At 45.4% G+C, this 22276-nt stretch overlaps 1 protein-coding gene across 2 annotated transcripts in view; it reads left to right on the top strand.

The window, feature by feature from the left end:
* Positions 1-193: 193 nt before the first annotated feature.
* Positions 194-22276, top strand: part of LOC140425361 (cytoplasmic 60S subunit biogenesis factor ZNF622-like) — a 57309-nt gene continuing 35226 nt past the window's right edge. Inside the window, exons 1-2 of one of the 2 annotated variants that reach the window (XM_072509552.1) lie at positions 194-331; positions 21621-22229. In XM_072509552.1, coding sequence (XP_072365653.1) covers positions 21623-22229 — 607 coding nt within the window. In that variant the 5' untranslated portion in view covers positions 194-331; positions 21621-21622. Of the gene's footprint in view, positions 332-12857; positions 12880-21620; positions 22230-22276 lie in introns of those variants that run through there. The other variant, XM_072509551.1, reaches the window with a different exon arrangement.

Below are 22276 nucleotides of genomic sequence, written 5' to 3' on the forward strand. Positions count from 1 at the left end.
CCCACGCCGCAACCTTTTAAACTGTCCCCTCTGCCTCGCAGCTCCCGCGCTTTTTCAATCTCCCGCGCTGTTTCCAAAGTCCCGGCTCTCTCTCTCTCCCGAACTACCAGCTGACCTGCAAGGTAAGGTAGTTGTTAAGCAGTGGCAGACACAGTGAAACTATTTCCTCTAAATGAAGCTTAATCTTTACATTAGAGCCTGGTCATTTGATGGTGAAATCAGAAAACGTTCGGCACACACGGTCGTGGAAATCTGCAACTCTTTCCCCAAAACATAGTTCTTGGGTCAATTGGAACTTTCAAGATCAAAGCTGGTATATTTTTTGCCTTGGGTAAGTGTATCATGAGATGAGTCAAAAGGTGGGTAAATGGGAATGAGGTGCAGATCAACCATGCATGGCAGAGCATGCTTAAGGAGCTGACTGGCCTATTCCTTTGATGTTCCTTCTTCCCATGAGAATGCAGACAGTTTCTTATTCTAGGATTGACCCTTGAATCCTACTGACCTCTTATCTTATAAAGAAGCTTTTTATATGGCATCTTTTCAAAGACTTAGGCCATAAGACAGTGTTTTTCTAACTTTATTTCCTGGGACCCACTTTTACCAACCATCGGGACCCATGCTAGGTCAGATTCGTGGCCCACCCCGGCCAACCATTGCCACCCATGCTGGCCGACCTTCGCGATACACCCTTATTGTGTATCTTTAATGCGACAGATGAGCCTGCTTGGTCCTCACAATCTCAGTTGCTTTTCATTCAATGTTACAATTCCCTTGAGAACTTCAGCTAATGATTTAAGTTCTCACTGCATCCTTTGAAAAAAATCAGGCTTGTCCTTGAACTCGTCATTCTTAGTCTGTAAATGCCTTAGAAGTTTTGAGGGTTTTAAACTTTCATTTGCCAGTACTTCCCTGCATATAACACACTTTGACATCCTGATTTGCATTGGCACAATTGAAGCTATAGCTCAAGAAATCTTCTTTATACTGCTTTGTTTCAGATTTCAGTTTCTTCTTAATGGGTTGTTCACCAGAGACCCTGCAGCTCTATGTACAGCTCACACCAACACTGCTTTGTCCTGCCATGGACTCCTTTTTTGAACTTTGAAACTTTATTTCCAATTCCTGATTTTTCCAAGTTTATGACTTTTTAACTGCTGAAAATTAAAGCATTTTCAGTTGAGCGTGCTCATCCTTACATTTACACGCAAACTTTGTTTTCAATATATTCCCATTTGTTTAAAAATTTAAACAAGTATAGAAAAAAAAGTAGAATCTTGATTTTACTTTACAAACTGACATTAGACAAGATGAAGGAACTTGTCAAACTCATACAATGTCACAATATTTCTTACTAATTCCACTGCATTGCACTATCCAAACATCCAAGTCATCTCCTTCTCCATTTCCACCAAAAGCACTTATTTTCTGGTTTCCAGAGAGTTGTGACACAAAGTGATGATAGTCTAGGTTTCTTCCAGTGTTGACATGTGTCAGTTGTATTGACTGGCTTCATTTGATCGGTATTCCTTGCTGACAAACCTGGCCTGGATTCCTCTCTCTCTGTCCAGTAGCTGTTACTGTCGTCAGATGCATCCACTCAATCACAAGAGTGCAGAAAACTTCCCGACCCGTACTTCACGTCGTGGCAGTGCAAGCGGATGTTGTGCCAGCCGTTCAGCAGCTTGACTGCGGAGCTGGAGGTCACATAGTGCTGATTGGTGGTGGGGGATGAGCTGAAGCGTGCTCAGGATGAGCACCAGAGTTGAGCTCCAAGCTGGGGCCACCACCGTTAGCATTGCGCAACCGCCTGGCCGCCCAACATCCCCTGAATCTCTTCTCCCCCCCCCCCGTGACACGGTGACCAGCACACATCCTAGCCTTGTGCCGCCCTGCCCCCTCAAATGCCGTACCAATCGGGGACTGCCCATGGTTGCCTTTCTTAAAAGCCAGTCACGGCTGTTGGAACACGCGACCGATCGCTCTGCGGCCCTCCTGACACCAGCCCTCGACCCACCTGTGGATTGTGACCCTGAGTTTTTGTTAGAACAAAGAACAAAGAAAATTACAGCACAGGAACAGGCCCTTCGGCCCTCCCAGCCTCGCCGATCAAGATCCTTTATCTAAACCTGTCGCCTATTCCCCGCCCGTTCATATATCTGTCTAGATGCATCTTAAATGATGCTATCGTGTCCGCCTCTACCATCTCCGCTGGCAAAGCGTTCCAGGCACCCACCACTCTTTGCGTAAAAAACTTTCCCCCTCTCACCTTGAAATCGTGACCCCTTGTAATTGACACCCCCACTCTTGGAAAAAGCTTGTTGCTATCCACCCTGTCCATACCTCTCATGATTTTGTAGACCTCAATCAGGTTCCCCCTCAACCTCCGTCTTTCCAACAAAAACAATCCTAATCTACTCAACCTTTCTTCATAGCTAGCATCCTCCATACCAGGCAACATCCTGGTGAACCTCCTCTGCACCCTCTCTAAAGCATCCACATCCTTCTGGTAATGTGGCGACCAGAACTGCACGCAGTATTCCAAATGTGGCCTAACCAAAGTCCTATACAGCTGTAACATGACCTGCCGACTCTTGTATTCAATACCCCGTCCGATGAAGGCAAGCATGCTGTATGCCTTCTTGACCACTCTATTGACCTGCGTTGCCACCTTCAGGGTACAATGGACCTGAACTTCCAGATCTCTGTACATCAATTTTCCCCAGGACACTTCCATTGACCGTATAGTCCGCTCTTGAATTGGATCTTCCAAAATGCATCACCTCGCATTTGCCTGGATTGAACTCCATCTGCCATTTCTCTGCCCAACTCTCCAATCTATATATTTTGCTGTATTCTCTGACAGTCCCCCTCGCTATCTTCAACTCCACCAATCTTAGTATCATCTGCAAACTTGCTAATCAGACCACCTGTACCTTTGTCCAGTTCATTTATGTATATCACAAACAACAGTGGTCCGAGCACGGATCCCTGTGGAACACCACTACTCACCTTTCTCCATTTTGAGACAGTCCCTTCCACCACTACTCCCTGTCTCCTGTTGCCCAGCCAGTTCTTTATCCATCTAGTCTGAACCCCATGCGACTTCACTTTTTCCATCAACCTGCCATGGGAAACTTTATCAAACGCCTTACTGAAGTGCATATATATGACATCTACAGCCCTTCCCTCACCAATTAACTTTGTCACTTCCTCAAAGCATTCTATTAGGTTTATAAGACATGACCTTCCCTGCACAAAACTATGCTGCCTATCACTGATAAGTCTATTTTCTTCCAAATGTGAATAGATCCTATCCCTCAGTATCTTCTCCAACGATTGAATCCCCTATGACTATAGCCCTGCCAGTCTTTTTCACGCCCTTCTGTGCAGCAGAGCCAGCCACGGTGCCATGAGCCTGTCTACTACTGCCTACCTGGTGAGTCATCTCCCCCAACAGTATCCAAAACGGTATACCTGTTTTGGAAGGAGATGACCGCAGGGGACACCTGCACTGCCTTCCTGCTCTTTCTCTGCCTTTTGGTCACCCATTCCCTATCTCCCTCACCAATCCTAATCTGCGTTGTGACCAACTCACTGAATGTGCTATCCACGACCTTAGCATTGCGGATGCTCCAAAGTGTGAGTCCATCCACAGCTCCAGAGCCGTCATGCCGTCTAACAGGAGCTGCAGCTGGACACACTTCCCGCACATGAAGGAGTCAGGGGCACCGGCCGCGTCCCTGAATTCCCACATTGAGCACGAGGAGCATAACACGGGTCTGGGATCTCCTGCCATTTTTACACTTTACCTTAACTGATTACAAATATAATATCAAATAATGAATAAGTGAAAGGAATAAAGATTTTACTCACCAATCACAATACTTACCAACACACGACGAGTTAAATTTCTCCTGGCTATTGCTAATTAACCCGTCAATCGGGTCACTGCTTTGCTGTGATGTCACTCTTCAAATTTGTCCCCAAAGACCCTGTGGCCGCTGTTTAAGCAGCGAAGCAGCTAGTTTAAATACTCATCGCTCGACTCTAGCTCTGTCCACTCCAACAACTAAATTCCCGCCGAAAAGATTCGAATCCGCGAAGCAGCTAGTTTAAGTACTCACCGCTCGACTCTGTAGCTCCGCCCACTCCAACAGCTGAATTCCCACCGAAAAGGTGAAAATGTTCACACGAAAGCCTGAGTACAAGTAAAAAGAAAACAGTTTATTATGTCAGAATTCTGGGAGAGAAGGCCTGAGACTCCGCAGCATATTGACAGCACCTTTTCTCGAGCTGTGGCTCACACGGGTTAATATACAGATTCAAGGGGCAGATTCTTATTTACATGTAATCAATCAACTATATTCGAGTCACACTTTATTACATGCAGTCAATTAGTTTTCTTAGCATCCCAGTTATCACATATATGGTTAAAGTGGGTGTTGTCTTACCCGCCCCTAACTTCATACAGAAGTCATTCAAAACTAACACAAAGGATATGTCCTGTAGAGCTGTGGACCTTGAGCTTTATCAAGGATACATTGCATGGCTTGTTCTGTGAAGCTGTTATCAGCGGCTGCTGGGATACTCCCTATACATACCCACGGTTGGTTCTCATGAGACAGTTTACAGGGAATGTGGCTTGTTCAGCCATTTTGTGTCTTTTCTGATATTAACAGCATTGTGTATACACTATCTGTTTCTACAAATTGCCTCTTCTAAACAGGCATCTAAGCCAATGAGTACCTTTTGTCTCATCAGAACTATTCAAAGTAATATAGGAGCACAAATGTAGTTACAGGGCCACCTATAATTTATATCATAGTCCAGTATCAGAAAATGCCCTCCAACAATAATCCTCAACTCCGCTTTCCTGCCTTATCCCCATACCCCTGGATACCCTTACTGATTAAAAACCTGTCTATCTCAGTCATGAACATACTTAACGACCCAGCCTATAATTGCTCTGTGGAAAAGAAATTCACAGATGTGCTGCCCTCTGAGAGAAGAAATTCTCCTCATCTATGTCTTAAATGGCGACCCCTTACTCTGAGATTATGCCCTTTGGTCCTAGACTCTCCTACAATAGGAAACATTCTTTCAGCATCTAACCTGCCATTTGCCTTCCCATGCTAGCATTTTGTAATTTATGCAAGAGGACCCCCAAATACCTCTGTGCTGCAGTTTTCTGCAGGCTTTCTCATTTAAATAATATTCAGCTCCTTTATTTTTCCTACCAAAGTGCATAACCTCAAATTTTCCAACATTATAATCCATCTGCCAAGTTTTTGCCCAGTCACCTAACCTGTCTATATCACTCTGTAGACTCTTTGTGTCATCCTCACCACTTGCCTTCTTACCTACTTTTAGAACTTGGAAATAGTGCATTCACTTCCCTCGTCCAAGTCATTAATATATATTTTAAACAAATGTGGCCCCAGCACAGATCTCTGTGGCACTCCCCTAATTACAGGTTGCAAATGCCCCTCTTATCCCAAATCTCTGTCTTCTACCATTTAACCAACCCTCTATGCTAATATACTACCCCAACACCGTGGGCTCTTATTTTATTGAGTAGCCTTTTGTGTGGTACCATATCGAATACTTTTTGGAAATCCAAGTGTATTACATCTACTGGTACATTTATCCTGCTCGTCACCACCTCAAAGAATTCTAATAAATTTATCAAATATGATTTCCCCTTCAGGAAGCCATGCTGGCGATGCTTGATTATCTTATGTATTTCTAAAAGCATGCTTTATAATCTTGGACGAATACTACCAATGCATCCACTATCTCTGTAGCTACTTCCTTTAATGTCCTGGGATTGCAACCTAACTGGTAACATAGAACATAGAACGATACAGCGCAGTACAGGCCCTTCGGCCCACGATGTTGCACCGAAACAAAAGCCATCTAACCTACACTATGCCATTATCATCCATATGTTTATCCAATAAACTTTTAAATGCCCTCAATGTTGGCGAGTTCACTACTGTTGCAGGTAGGGCATTCCACGGCCTCACCACTCCATGTGTAAAGAACCTACCTCTGACCTCTGTCCTATATCTATTACCCCTCAGTTTAAAGCTATGTCCCCTCGTGCCAGACATTTCCATCCGCGGGAGAAGGCTCTCACTGTCCACCCTATCTAACCCCCTGATCATTTTGTATGCCTCTATTAAGTCTCCTCTTAACCTTCTTCTCTCCAACGAAAACAACCTCAAGTCCATCAGCCTTTTCCTCATAAGATTTTCCCTCCATACCAGGCAACATCCTGGTAAATCTCCTCTGCACCCGCTCCAAAGCCTCCACGTCCTTCCTATAATGCGGTGACCAGAACTGTACGCAATACTGCAAATGCGGCCGTACCAGAGTTTTGTACAGCTGCAACATGACCTCCTGACTCCGGAACTCAATCCCTCCACCAATAAAGGCCAACACTCCATAGGCCTTCTTCACAACCCTATCAACCTGGGTGGCAACTTTCAGGGATCTATGTACATGGACACCTAGATCCCTCTGCTCATCCACACTTCCAAGAACTTTACCATTAGCCAAATATTCCGCATTCCTTTTATTCCTTCCAAAGTGAATCACCTCACACTTCTCGACATTAAAATCCATTTGCCACCTCTCAGCCCAGCTCTGCAGCTTATCGATGTCCCTCTGTAACCTGCTACATCCTTCCACACTGTCGACAACACCACCGACTTTAGTGTCGTCTGCAAATTTACTCACCCACCCTTCCTCTAGGTCATTGATAAAAATGACAAACAGCAACGGCCCCAGAACAGATCCTTGTGGTACTCCACTTGTAACTGAACTCCATTCTGAACATTTCCCATCAACCACCACCCTCTGTCTTCTTTCAGCTAGCCAATTTCTGATCCACATCTCTAAATCACCCTCAATCCCCAGCCTCCGTATTTTCTGCAATAGCCTACCGTGGGGAACCTTATCAAACGCTTTACTGAAATCCATATACACCAACTGCTCTACCCTCGTCTACCTGTTCAGTCACCTTCTCAAAGAACTCGATAAGGTTTGTGAGGCATGACCTACCCTTCACAAAGCCATGCTGACTATCCCTGACCATATTATTCCTATCTAGATGATTATAAATCTTGTCTCTTATAATCCCCTCCAAGACTTTACCCACTACAGACGTGAGGCTCACCCGTCTATAGTTGCCGGGGTTGTCTCTGCTCCCCTTTTTGAACAAAGGGACCACATTTGCTATCCTCCAGTCCTCTGGCACTATTCCTGTAGCCAATGATGACATAAAAATCAAAGCCGAAGGTCCAGCAATCTCTTCCCTGGCCTCCCATAGAATCCTAGGATAAATCCATCAGGCCCTGGGGATTTATCTATTTTCAGCCTGTCCAGAATTGCCAACACCTCTTCCCTACGTACCTCAATGCCATCTATTCTAATAGCCTGGGTCTCAGCATTCTCCTCCACAACATTATCTTTTTCCTGAGTGAACACTGACGAACAATATTCATTTCGTATCTCGCCTATCTCTTCAGACTCCACACACAACTTCCCTTCCCTGTCCTTGACTGGTCCTACTCTTACCCTAGTCATTCGCTTATTCCTGACATACCTATAGAAAGCTTTTGGGTTTTCCTTGATCCTACCTGCCAAATACTTCTCATGTCCCCTCCTTGCTCGTCTTAGCTCTCTTTAGATCCTTCCTCGCTACCTTGTAACTATCCATCGCCCCAACGGAAACTTCACACCTCATCTTCACATAGGCCTGACCTCTAGACTCTCATTTTCCCGTACCCTAAAACTACAATCCAGGTTCCCATGCCCCTGCTGCATTAGTTTAAACCCCTCCTTCTTCTTCCTCTTCCTCTTAACAAGAGATTCCACTTCTTTGGTAAACCACGGTTCCCTCGCTCGACGCCTTCCTCCTTGCCTGACCGGTACATACTTATCAAGAACACGCAGTAGCTGATCCTTGAACAAGCTCCACTTATCCAGTGTGCCCAACACTTGCAGCCTACTTCTCCACCTTATCCCACCCAAGTCACGTCTAATGGCATCATAATTGCCCTTCCCCCAGCTATAACTCTTGCCCTGCGGTGTATACTTATCCCTTTCCATCATTAACGTAAACGTCACCGAATTGTGGTCACTGTCCCCAAAGTGCTCTCCTACCTCCAAATCCAACACCTGGCCTGGTTCATTACCCAAAACCAAATCCAACGTGGCCTCGCCTCTAGTTGGCCTGTCAACATATTGTGTCAGGAAACCCTCCTGCACACACTGTACAAAAAACGACCCATCTAATGTACTCGAACTATATCGTTTCCAGTCAATATTTGGAAATTTAAAGTCTCCCATAATAACTACCCTGTTACTTTTGCTCTTATCCAGGATCATCCTCGCCATCCTTTCCTCTACATCCCTAGAACTATTTGGAGGCCTATAGAAAACTCCCAACAGGGTGACCTCTCCTTTCCTGTTTCTAACCTCAGCCCATACTACCTCGGAAGATGAGTCCCCATCTAGCATCCTCTCCGCCACCGTAATACTGCTCTTGACTAGCAGCGCCACACCTCCCCCTCTTTTGCCTCCTTCTCTGAGTTTACTAAAACACCTAAACCCCGGAACCTGCAACATCCATTCCTGTCCCTGCTCTATCCATGTCTCCGAAATGGCCACAACATCGAAGTCCCAGGTACCAACCCATGCTGCCAGTTCCCCTACCTTATTTCGTATACTCCTGGCATTGAAGTAGACACACTTCAAACCACCTACCTGAACACTGGTTCCCTCCTGCGACGTCAAATCTGTGCTCCTGACCTCTATACTCTCATTCTCCCGTACCCTAAAACTACAATCCAGGTTCCCATGCCCCTGCTGCATTAGTTTAAACCCCCCCAAAGAGCACTAACAAATCTCCCCCCCAGGATATTTGTGCTCCTCAGGTTCAGATGTAGACCATCCTGTCTGTAGAGGTCCCACCTTCCCCAGAAAGAGCCCCAGTTATCCAGACATCTGAATCCCTCCCGCCTGCACCATCTCTGTAGCCACGTGTTTACTTGCTCTCTCTCCCATCTCCTCATCTCATTATCACGTGGCACAGGCAACAACCCAGAGATAACAACTCTGTTTGTTCTAGTTCTGAGCTTCCATCCTAGCTCCCTGAAAGCCTGCCTGACATCCTTGGCCCCTTTCCTACCTATGTCGTTAGTGCCAATGTGGACCCTTCCCTTCTGAGCAACAGGGACAGACTCCGTGCCAGAGGCCCGTACCCCATGGCTTACCCCTGGCAAGTCTCCCCCCACAAGTATCCAAAGCGGTATACTTGTATCTCAGGGGAACGACCGCAGGGGATCCCTGCACTGACTGCTTCTTCCCAGTCCCTCTTACAGTTACCCATCTATCTCCAATCTTTGGTGTAACTAATTCCCTGAAGCTGCTATCTATGACCCCCTCTGCCTCCCGAATGATCCGAAGTTCTTCCAACTCCAGCTCCAGTTCCCTAACTCGGTCTTGGAGGAGCTGGAGATGGCAGCACTTCCTGCAGGTAAAATCAGCAGGGACACTAATGGCATCCCTCACCTCAAACATCCTGCAGGAGGAACATTGCACTCCCTTCCCTGCCATCCCTCTAACTTTCAACCAAGATCTGGCTAACAACTAAATTAAAAAAAAAAAAATAATAATAATACAATATGGTACTTACCTCACACCAATGGGTTTTATTATTAGGTTAAAGGAGGAGGGCGGGTGGGAGACACTACACGTGTAGTGTCTCGGGTTTCCTCTCCACCAGAATTTATTGGTGAGGGACTTCCCAGAAGTCGGCGGGTCGAACTCCCTGTTCCCGCCTTAGAAAATAATTTTTTTTTAAAATACACCAGCAAAGAGGAACAGAAACGGGACCAGGTAAGTGTTTACTTAAATACTCACCCACCAGCAGCCTCTGCTCCTGCTGAAACTCCAAGAGATGCTCCTGCAAGGTAAGTTATTTTAAACTTCAATACTCACCCACCAGCAGCCTCTGCACTCCGCTCCCGCTGAAACTCCAACATATCGACCTTTAGCCCCACTAATTTCACAAGTACTTTTTCCTTATTGATTGCTATTGTATTTATTCCCCAGCGCCATCCGCCCCATGAATATTTTAATATTTTTGGAATGTTATTAGTCTTCCACCATGAAAACTATTGCAAAGTATTTATTTAACTCCTCTGCCATTTCCTGGTTCCCCATTATTATTTTGTCAGTCTCATTCTCTAAGGGGCCTATGTTCACTTTGGCCTCTCTCTCTTCCTTTTTATATATTTAAAGACGCTCTTGCTGTCCATTTTTATATTACTTGTTAGTTTACCCATATAGTTTATCTTCTCTCTTTTTGGTAATCTTTTATTGTTTTTTAAAAAACTTTTCCAATCCTCTCTCTGACTTACGACTGATCTTTGTCATATATGATTTTTCTTCCTTGATTAACCATTGTTGATTTATTGCCTTCCTTGGAATCCTTCCTCACTGGATACGTCTTTGTTGTGAGTCATGAACTATTTTCAGAAATGCCTATTCTTGATCAACCGTCTCTCCTACTATGCTCCTATCCCAGGCCATTCCAGCCAGCTCCCTCCTCACTCCTTTATAGTTATACTTATTTAAATGTAGCACAGTTGTTTTTGACCCAAGTTTCTCACTCTTAAATTGAATACTAAATTCTACCATGTTATGGTCACTGCTTCCTAAGGGATCTTTTACTCTGAGATTATTTATTAAACCTGCTTCATTACACATTACCAAATCCAAAATAGTCTGATCCCTGGTTGGATGCACAACATATTGTTCCAGGAAACTGTCCCAAATACATTCTATGAATTCTCCCTGATGGCTCCCTCTGTCAATTTTATTTCCCCAATCTACGAGAAGAAGTCTTTTTTATATGCCTTTATTATCTCCTGATTTATTCTCCATCCTACTGTTAGGGGGCCACTGGTGTCTTCTTCCCCTAGTTATTTCTACATGGATTCTACATCTTCCGATCCAAGATCATTTCTTGCTATTGTACTTATTTAATCTCGTACTAACAAAATTACCCTACCACCCTTTCCCTCCTGTCTGTTCTTACAAAAACTCAAGTATCTCTGAATATTTAATTCCCAGTTTTGGTCTCCTTGTAATCATGTCTCTGTAAGGAAAATCACTTATTGTCGCAAGAAGTCTTCAAATGAAGTTACTGTGAAAAGCCCCTAGTCGCCACATTCCGGCACCTGTTCGGGGAGGCTGGTACGGGAATTGAACCCGTGCTGCTGGCCTTGGTCTGCTTTACAAGCCAGCTCTTTAGCCCACTGTGCTAAAGCAGCCCAGGTGGCTATAAAATCATGCCCATTAACCTTAATTTGTGCCGTTAATTCATTTATTTTGTGCTGAATGCTACAGGCATTTAAATAAAGAGCCTTTATTTTTGCCTTGTTACCCCCCCCCCCCCCCCCCCCCCCCCCATGGATTGCTTTTTTAACGTTTGTATAACCTCACACTCTGGGTATCATTGCCTAAATAGCTGCTTTGTAATGCTGCCATATGCTTTTGCTTTGTTAGTCTACCTATCCCCTCTAGAGAACCGTCCCGTCCCCCCCCCCTCTATTTAGTTTGAAGCCTTCTCTACTTCCCTAGTTATCTGGTTTGCAAGAAAACTGGTCCCAGCACAGTTCATATGTCAGCCATCCCAATGGTACAGCCCCCACCTTCCCTTGATCCCAGTACCCCAAGAACTGAAATCCACTTTTCCCACATCAGTCTTTGAGCCACGTATTCATCTATCTAATTTTCTGTACCCTATGCCAATTTGCATGTGGTTCAGATAATCAAGAGATTATAACCTTGGAGTTTCTATTGCTTAATTTAGTGTTTAGCTCCTCAAACTCTATGCAGATCCTCTATCTATGTTGTTGGTACTTACATGGACCACAAGAACGAGATTATCCTACTCCACGGGGGTGCCATCTGATGGTTAGGGTTAGGACTGTTGCCTCACGGCGCTGAGGAACCTGGTTTGATCCCGGCCCTGGGCTACTGCCCATGTGGTGTTTGCATATTCTCCCCGTGTCTGTGTGGGTCTAACCCCCACAACCCAAAGAGTTGCAGAGTTGCAAAAAGTGCAGAGTAGGTGGATTGGCCACTCTAAATTGCCCTTTAATTGTAAAAAAAAAATTTTAAACTTAAAGAAGGGTGTAACTTTGCAAATTCTAAACCTTTCGCATCACCCCTAATTCTAAGGAGGTTTGAAAGATTATGACCAGTGTCTGCAATTTCCACCTTGATTTCCCTCCGTATTCTTGGATAAATCTGATTCGGTCCTAGTGACTTCATCAACTTTTATGTCTAGCCATCATCACGACCGTGTAAAAGGCGTTTCTTCAAAGTGATCCATGATCTAAGAATTTGCGTGTGATATTGTGATTCAGTTAAAAAATGACCCAACTTAAACAGTATAAAGGTTAGCTTATGAAGCTACTGCTGAAAGTTACTTAAGTAAAAGTGGTAAAATTAACTAAAATACAGATATGATGAAAAGTAGATAAAGGAAAAAAGATACTTAAAATGTGATTTTAAAATCGGTCACTGTGAGATATCGTTATGGGCTCATTGCTTGAATTCCTTCTTTCCAAAGTGAACAGGAGGTTCAGTTTAGCAACTGTGATGGTTTGTGAAGTTGAAGAATTTTACTTTGTGGATGGGCTCGATAGGTAGAGCTTGGAGAGAATGAAGACTCCTTTTCTCGCTGGAGACTACAAGAACTGACACTTGAAGATTACCTTTGGTTTCTTCTCAGCAGCCCAGAGATGATTTTTCTGGAGTTACTCTGTGAAGTTCTTCACTCAAAGGGTGGTAAAGGTTTGGAACTCTCCCACAAAGAGCTGTTGAAGCTAATACAGTTATTAATTTTAAATCTGAGACAGATAGATTTTTGTTAAGCAAAGATATTGAGGGATATCAGCCAAAGGCAGGTATATGGAATCATGGTCAGCCATGGTCTCACTAAAGGGGGAAGGGGGGGACAGGCTCGAAGGGCTGAATGACCTTCTCCTGTTCCTATATTCCTAACCTTGACAGCTTATGCGAGGTTAAAGTATAGGTTCCACCCTTGTGCACAAGTTCCACCTTGTGCAGTTATGCCTATATTTGTTGTAGCTTCCAACCACTGATACTGGGACAATAAAAATGTTTATAGGTGAGAGGCATTTGCAAGCTTGCTTTTCTGTTGGTGCATAACCTGAGTCAGCTTTGGTTAATGAACTATATTTTCAAACAGCTGTCTATTGTAATTGTCAATGCATTGTAGTCTTGCTTCCAACCCAAGTTGAATGGAAAGACTGACATTTCCTGTTGTTTGACATGTGGCGCTCAAAGCCACAGTACATTCCCATAAAAACAATGTCCATTGCACGGATTTCTGAGGGGAAGGGCATCCGTGAACCCACAGCAGCATGTGCCACACACAACGGGGCAGCACGGTAGCCTTGTGGATAGAACAATTGCTTCACAGCTCCAGGATCCCAGGTTCGATTCCGGCTTGGATCACTGTCTGTGCGGAGTCTGCACATCCTCCCCAAGTGTGCGTGGGTTTCCTCCGGGTGCTCCGGTTTCCTCCCACAGTCCAAAGATGTGCAGATTAGGTGGATTGGCCATGATAAATTGACCTTAGTGTTCAAAATTGCCCTTAGTGTTGGGTGGGGTTACTGGGTTATGGGGATAGGGTGGAGGTGTTGACCTTGGGTAGGGTGCTCTTTCCAAGAGCCGGTGCAGGCTTGATGGGCCGAATGGCCTCCTTCTGCACTGTAAATTCTATGATAATCTATGAACAACTTGCATTTATATAGTGCGTGCTTTTCACGTAAAATATTCCAAAATGCTTCCCAGGAGTGTTATTGGACAAGTTTTAACACTGAACCACAAGAGATTTAGGACACGTTACCAAAAGCTTGTTCAAGAGTTTGGTTTTACCAAGAGAACAAAGAACAATTCAGCACAGGAACAGGCCCTTCAGCCCTCCAAGCCTCTACCGGTCATGATACCAACCTTTGCCAAAACCCTTAGCACTTCCTTGTGCCGTATCCCTCTATACCCATCCTATCCATGTGTTTGTCAAGATGCCTTTTGAACACCGTTAATGTATCTGCTTCCACAACCTCTCCTGGCAACGCGTTCCAGGCACTCCCCACCCTCTGAGTAAAAACCTGCCTCGCATATCTCCTCTAAACTTTGCCCCACGGACCTTAAACCTATGCCCCCTGGTGACTGAACCCTCCACCCTGGGAAAGAGTGCCTGCCCATCCACTCTATCCATGCCCCTCATAATCTTGTAGACCTCTAACAGATCACCCCTCAATCTCCGCCTTTCTAATGAAAATAGTCTGAGTCTATTCAGCCTCTCCACATGGCTAACACCCTCCAGACCAGGCAACATCCTGGTAAACCTCCTCTGCACCCTCTCCAAAGCCTCCACATCCTTCTGGTAGTGTGGCAACGAGAATTGTGCGCAATATTCCAAGTGCGGTCGTACCAAGGTTCTATACAACTGTAGCATGACTTGCCAGTTTTTATACTCGATGCCCCGTCCAATGAAGGCAAACATTTTGTATGCTTTCTTGACTACGTTGTCCACTTGTGTTGCCACCTTCAAAGATCCGTGGACTTGAACGCCCAGATCTCTCTGACTTTCTATATTCCTCAGAGTTTTACCATTTACGGTATGTTTCCCCTCTATGTTAAACCTAACAAAAAATGAATTACCTCACATTTGTCCGGATTAAACTCCATTTGCCATTTCTCTGCCCAAGTCTCCAACCTATCTATGTCCTGCTGTATCTTCTGACAATCCTCAACACTATCTGGCACTCCACTAACCTTGGTGTCATCCACAAACTTACTAATCAGACCAGCTAATTTTCCTCCAAATCGTTTATGTATACCACAAACACCAGAGGACCAAGTACAGATCCCTGTGGAACACCACTAGTCACAACCTTCCATTCAGAAAAACACCCTTCTACTGCTACCTCTCCTTCTTCTGTGACCGAGCCAGTTCTGTATCCACCTTACCACCTCACCTCTGATTCCGTGTGACTTCACCTTTTGTACCAGTCTGCCATGAGGCACCTTGTCAAAGGCTTTACTGAAGTCCATGTAAACAACATCCACCACCCTCTCCATATCAATCATCTTTGTTACCTCAAAAAACTCGGATCAAGTTAGTGAGGCACGACCTCCCCTTCACAAAACCATGCTGTCTATCGAATGTGAGTCCATTTGTTTCCAAATGAGAATTCTCTCCAATAATTTACCTACTACCGACGTGAGGCTTACCGGCTTATAGCTTCCAGGATTATCCCTGCTACCTTTCTTCAACAACGATACCACATTAGCTATTCACCAGTCCTCTGGGATCTTGCCAATCAGATACAAAGATGTCAGTCAATGCCCCAGCAATTTCCTCCCTTGCTTCCCTCAGAATTTTGGGATAAATCCTATCTGGCCCAGGAAACCTATCTACCTCAATATCTTTTAAAAGACCCAATACCTCCTCGTTTTCGATGTTAACATGATCCAGACTGTCCACACACCCTACCCAAGAATCACCTTCCACAAAGTCCCTTTTTTTAGTGAACACTGATGCAAAGTATTCATTTAGTACCTCATCCATTTCCTCTGGCTCAGCACAAATATTCCTCCCACTGTCCTTAAGTGGTCCAATCCTTTCCCTGGTTACCCTCTTGCTTTTTACATATGAATAAAAATCTTTGGGATTCATCTTAATCCTACTTGCCAAGCGCTTTTCATGACTTCCCCTACCTCTCCTAATTTCCCGCTTTAGTACCTTCCTACTTTCTTCATACTCCTCAAGGGTTTTGACTGTTCCCACCCTACTAGACTGTACAAAAGTCTCCGTTTTCTTTTTGATGAGGTTCACAATATCCCTCGTTATCCAAGGCTCTCTAAACTTCCCATACTTATCCTTCATTCTCCCAGGAACGTGACTTTCCTGAATCCTAATCAACTATCGCTTGAAAGACTCCCACATGTCCGATGTTGATTTTCTATCCAACAGCCACACTCAATCCAAATTCTTCAATTCCTGTCTAATGTTATCGTAATTTGCCTTTCCCCAGTTTAGCACCTTATCGCGAGGGTTACCTCATCCCTGTCCAGAAGTACCCTAAAACTTATGGAATTATGGTCACTACTTGTCAAATGTTCCCCTACTGAAACCCTAACCACCTGTTCAGGCTTATTCCCCAATACCAGATCCAGTACTGCCCCTTCCCCAGTTGGACTATCTACAAAAAGTTTCCACCCAGGTTGATAGGGTTGTGAAGAAGGCCTATGGAATGTTAGCCTTTATTGGTAGAGGGATTGAGTTCCGGAGTCAGGAGGTCATGTTGCAGCTGTACAAAACTCTGGTACGGCCGCATTTGGAGTATTGCGTACAGTTCTGGTCACCGCATTATAGGAAGGACGTGGAGGCCTTGGAGCGGGTGCAGAGGAGATTTACCAGGATGTTGCCTGGTATGGAGGGAAAATCTTATGAGGAAAGGCTGATGGACTTGAGGTTGTTTTCGTTGGAGAGAAGAAGGTTAAGAGGAGACTTAATAGAGGCATACAAAATGATCAGGGGGTTAGTGAGAGCCTTCTCCCGCGGATGGAAATGGCTGGCACGAGGGGACATAGCTTTAAACTGAGGGGTAATAGATATAGGACAGAGGTCTTTACGCAAAGAATGGTGAGGCCGTGGAATGCCCTACCTGCAACAGTACCTGTTTACGTTAATGATGGAAAGGGATAAGTATGCACCGCAGGGCAAGAGTTATAGCTGGGGGAAGGGCAATTATGATGCCATTAGACGTGACTTGGGGGGGATAAGGTGGAGAAGTAGGCTGCAAGCGTTGGGCACACTGGATAAGTGGAGCTTGTTCAAGGATCAGCTACTGCGTGTTCTTGATAAGTATGTACCGGTCAGGCAGGGAGGAAGGCATCGAGCGAGGGAACCGTGGTTTATCAAAGAAGTGGAATCTCTTGTTAAGAGGCAGAAGGAGGCCTATGTGAAGATGATGTGGAGATGCCGGCGTTGGACTGGGGTGAGCACAGTACGAAGTCTTACAACACCAGGTTAAAGTCCAACAGGTTTGTTTCGATGTCACTAGCTTTCGGAGCGCTGCTCCTTCCTCAGGTGAATGAAGAGGTCTGTTCCAGAAACACATATATAGACAAATTCAAAGATGCCAAACAATGCTAGGAATGCGAGCATTAGCAGGTGATTAAATCTTTACAGATCCAGAGATGGGGTAACCCCAGGTTAAAGAGGTGTGAATTGTCTCAAACCAGGACAGTTGGTAGGATTTTGCAGGCCAGATGGTGGGGGATGAATGTAATGCGACATAAATCCCAGGTCCCGGTTGAGGCCGCACTCCTGTGTGCGGAACTTGGCTATAAGTTTCTGCTCGGCGATTCTGCGTTGTCGCGGGTCTGCAAGACGTGCCAGATCATCGACATGGATACCACTATTACACGTGAGAACACCACCCACCAGGTACGCGGTACATACTCGTGCGACTCGGCCAACGTTGTCTACCTCATACGCTGCAGGAAAGGATGCCCCGAAGCGTGGTACATTGGCGAGACCATGCAGAAGCTGCGACAACGAATGAACGGACATCGCGCAACAATCACCAGGCAGGAATCCCTTCCAGTCCGGGAACACTTCAGCAGTCAAGGGCATTCAGCCTCTGATCTCCGGGTAAGCGTTCTCCAAGGCGGCCTTCAGGACCCGCGACAAGAAACCCCGCCGAGCAGAAACTTATAGCCAAGTTCCGCACACAGGAGTGCGGCCTCAACCGGGACCTGGGATTTATGTCGCATTACATTCATCCCCCACCATCTGGCCTGCAAAATCCTACCAACTGTCCTGGTTTGAGACAATTCACACCTCTTTAACCTGGGGTTACCCCATCTCTGGATCTGTAAAGATTTAATCACCTGCTAATGCTCGCATTCCTAGCATTGTTTGGCATCTTTGAATTTGTCTATATATGTGTTTCTGGAACAGACCTCTTCATTCACCTGAGGAAGGAGCAGCGCTCCGAAAGCTAGTGACATCGAAACAAACCTGTTGGACTTTAACCTGGTGTTGTAAGACTCCGTATGTGAAGATGAGGTGTGAAGTTTCAGTTGGGGCGATGGATAGTTACAAGGTAGCGAGGAAGGATCTAAAGAGAGAGCTAAGACGAGCAAGGAGGGGACATGAGAAGTATTTGGCAGGTAGGATCAAGGAAAACCCAAAAGCTTTCTATAGGTATGTCAGGAATAAGCGAATGACTAGGGAAAGAGTAGGACCAGTCAAGGACAGGGATGGGAAGTTGTGTGTGGAGTCTAAAGAGATAGGCGAGATACTAAATGAATATTTTTCGTCAGTTTTCACTCAGGAAAAAGATAATGTTGTGGAGGAGAATGCTGAGACCCAGGCTAATAGAATAGATGGCATTGAGGTACGTAGGGAAGAGGTGTTGGCAATTCTGGACAGGCTGAAAATAGATAAGTCCCCGGGTCCTGATGAGATTTATCCTAGGATTCTCTGGGAGGCCAGGGAAGAGATTGCTGGACCTTTGGCTTTGATTTTTATGTCATCATTGGCTACAGGAATAGTGCCAGAGGACTGGAGGATAGCAAATGTGGTCCCTTTGTTCAAAAAGGGGAGCAGAGACAACCCCGGCAACTATAGACCGGTGAGCCTCACGTCTGTAGTGGGTAAAGTCTTAAGAGACAAGATTTATAATCATCTAGATAGGAATAATATGATCAGGGATAGTCAGCATGGCTTTGTGAAGGGTAGGTCATGCCTCACAAACCTTATCGAGTTCTTTGAGAAGGTGACTGAACAGGTAGATGAGGGTAGAGCAGTTGATGTGGTGTATATGGATTTCAGCAAAGCGTTTGATAAGGTTCCCCACGGTAGGCTATTGCAGAAAATACGGAGGCTGGGGATTGAGGGTGATTTAGAGATGTGGATCAGAAATTGGCTAGCTGAAAGAAGACAGAGGGTGGTGGTTGATGGGAAATGTTCAGAATGGAGTTCAGTTACAAGTGGAGTACCACAAGGATCTGTTCTGGGGCCGTTGCTGTTTGTCATTTTTATCAATGACCTAGAGGAAGGGTGGGTGAGTAAATTTGCAGACGTTACTAAAGTCGGTGGTGTTGTCGATAGTGTGGAAGGATGTAGTAGGTTACAGAGGGATATAGATAAGCTGCAGAGCTGGGCTAGGAGGTGGCAAATGGAATTTAATGTAGAGAAGTGTGAGGTGATTCACTTTGGAAGGAATAACAGGAATGCGGAATATTTGGCTAATGGTAAAGTTCTTGGAAGTGTGGATGAGCAGAGGGATCTAGGTGTCCATGTACATAGATCCCTGAAAGTTGTCACCCAGGTTGATAGGGTTGTGAAAATGGCCTCTGGAGTGTTGGCCTTTATTGGTAGAGGGATTGAGTTCTGGAGTCAGGAGGTCATGTTGCAGCTGTACAGAACTCTGGTACGGCCGCATTTGGAGTATTGCGTACAGTTCTGGTCACCGCATTATAGGAAGGACGTGGAGGCTTTGGAGCGGGTGCAGAGGAGATTTACCAGGATGTTGCCTGGTATGGAGGGAAAATCTTATGAGGAAAGGCTGATGGACTTGAGGTTGTTTTCGTTGGAGAGAAGAAGGTTAAGAGGAGACTTAATAGAGGCATACAAAATGATCAGGGGGTTAGATAGGGTGGACAGTGAGAGCCTTCTCCCGCGGTTGGAAATGGCTGGCACGAGGGGACATAGCTTTAAACTGAGGGGTAATAGATATAGGACAGAGGTCAGAGGTAGGTTCTTTACGCAAAGAGTAGTGAGGCCGTGGAATGCCCTACCTGCTACAGTAGTGAACTCGCCAACATTGAGGGCATTTAAAAGTTTATTGGATAAACATATGGATGATAATGGCATAGTGTAGGTTAGATGGCTTTTGTTTTGGTGCAACATCGTGGGCCGAAGGGCCTGTACTGCGCTGTATCGTTCTATGTTCTAGTAGTGAACTCGCCAATATTGAGGGCATTTAAAAGTTTATTGGATAAGCATATGGATGATAATGGCATAGTGTAGGTTAGATGGCTTTTGTTTCGGTGCAACATCGTGGGCCGAAGGGCCTGTACTGCGCTGTATCGTTCTATGTTCTATATTGCATCAAGAAGGCTTCCTGGATACACGTTACTAACTCGGCCCCATCCAAACCCTAGTACTAAATGAGTCCCAGTCAAGATAGGGGATTTCCCCAATATAACAACCCTGTTACTTTTGTACCTATCCAAAATCTCTATCTATCTGCTCTTCTATCTCTCGCTGGCAGTTGGGGGGCCTGTAATAAACGCCCAACATTGTGATTGCCCCCTTCCTGTTCCTGAGCTCTACCCAGATTGCCTCATTTTATGAGCCCTCCAAGGTGTCCTCATGCAGTACGGCTATAATATTCTCCTTCACCAGTAATGCTACTCTCTCACCCTTTTTACATCCCCCTCTGTCTCTCCTGAAGCATCTATATCCTCCAATGTTCAGCCCTTCCTTTAACCATGTTTCTGCGATAGTCACAACATCATAATTCCAAGTACTAATATGTGCTCTAAGTTCATCTGCCTTACCCGCTATACTTCTGGCGTTGAGACAAATACACGTCAAACCACTGCGTTTAAACAGACCGGGTGATGTTCTTTTATTTTTGTTCTCTATTTCCCCCTTCAGATTTTACACCTTCTAAGTTAGCGCTCTGGTTCACCCCCCTGCCATACTATTTTAAGGAGTATCTTAGAGGAGAAACATAGAAAATAGGGGCAGGAGGGGGTCATTTGGCACTTCCAGCCTACCCCACCATTCACGGTAGCACAGTGGTTAGCACAGTTGGGTCACTATCTGTACGGCGTCTGCATGTTCTCCCTGTGTCTCTGTGGGTTTCCTCCGGGTGCTCCAGTTTCCTCCCACAGTCCAAGGAATTGCAGGTTAGGTGGATTGGCCATGCTAAATTGCCCTTCGTGTCCAAAAAGGTTAGGTGGGGTTGGTGGGTTTACTGGGTTAGGGTGGATACGGGGATAGGGTGGAGGCGTGGGCTTAAGTCGGGTGCTCTTTCCAAAGGCCGGAGCAGACTCGATGGGCCGAATGGCCTCCTTCTGCACTGTAAATTCTATGATCACGGCTGATCATTCAACTCAATAGCCTAATCCCACTTTCCCCCCATATCATAGAATTTACAGTGCAGAAGGAAGCCACTCGGCCCATCAAGTCCACACCTGACCCTGGAAAGAGCAACCTACCCAAACCCACGCCCCACCCTATCCCCGTAACCCCACCTAATCTTTTTGACACAAAGGGGCAATTTAACATTGCCAATGCACCTAACCCGCACATCTTTGGAGGAAACCAGAGCACCCGGAGAAAACCCACGCCGAACAATCCTCTGGAAATCCTGAGGCTGTGAAAGGCACTGAACACATGCAGGTTCTCTTGGTTTTGTGACTGAACTGTGGAAGTGATTTCATCTTCTAAATTCGAAATGTACTTTCTGTTTAAGCAATGTCTTCCTACACCTGCATCACGTGTCGTGTGGCTTTTGCTGATGCTGAGATTCAGCGATCACACTACAAAACAGACTGGCACCGGTATAACCTGAAGCGTAAAGTAGCTGACATGCCTCCAGTTACAGCTGAGAACTTTCAAGAACGCTTACTGTCTCAGAGAGCAGCTGTCGAAGAGCGGAACAAGGGAACTGCTACAGATTGCACATCTTGTGGCAAAAGATTTGCCACATTCAATGCCTACGAAAATCATTTGAAATCCAAGAAACACCAGGACACGGAAAAGAAGGCCACTGGCATTGCAAGTAAAGAGCTGGAAAGGCTCAATGCGAAAAACATGGAGAAGGGATTAAGCAAGGAGAGAATGGACAATGATGCATTGAATACAGCCATTCAGCAGGCTGTAAAGGCCCAACTGTCACCCTCAATGAGGAAAAGGACTGTTGACCCAGCGACTGGAGGCTCCCAGTCGCAAGTTAGCAGCCAACAAGTGCAACAGAAAAAGCCTGACAAGCCTCCTCGGTTACTCTGGTTAGAACAACAAGCCGTAAAATTGGACCAGCATGAGTACTCGGATGAGGAGGAAACGTTGGTGGAAGATGATGGTAACTAATGACAAAAAGCATCTTATTTCTTGTTAGATTTTAATAAT

This window comes from Scyliorhinus torazame, chromosome 6 (genome assembly GCF_047496885.1).
Source record: "Scyliorhinus torazame isolate Kashiwa2021f chromosome 6, sScyTor2.1, whole genome shotgun sequence".
Classification (NCBI taxonomy): domain Eukaryota; kingdom Metazoa; phylum Chordata; class Chondrichthyes; order Carcharhiniformes; family Scyliorhinidae; genus Scyliorhinus; species Scyliorhinus torazame.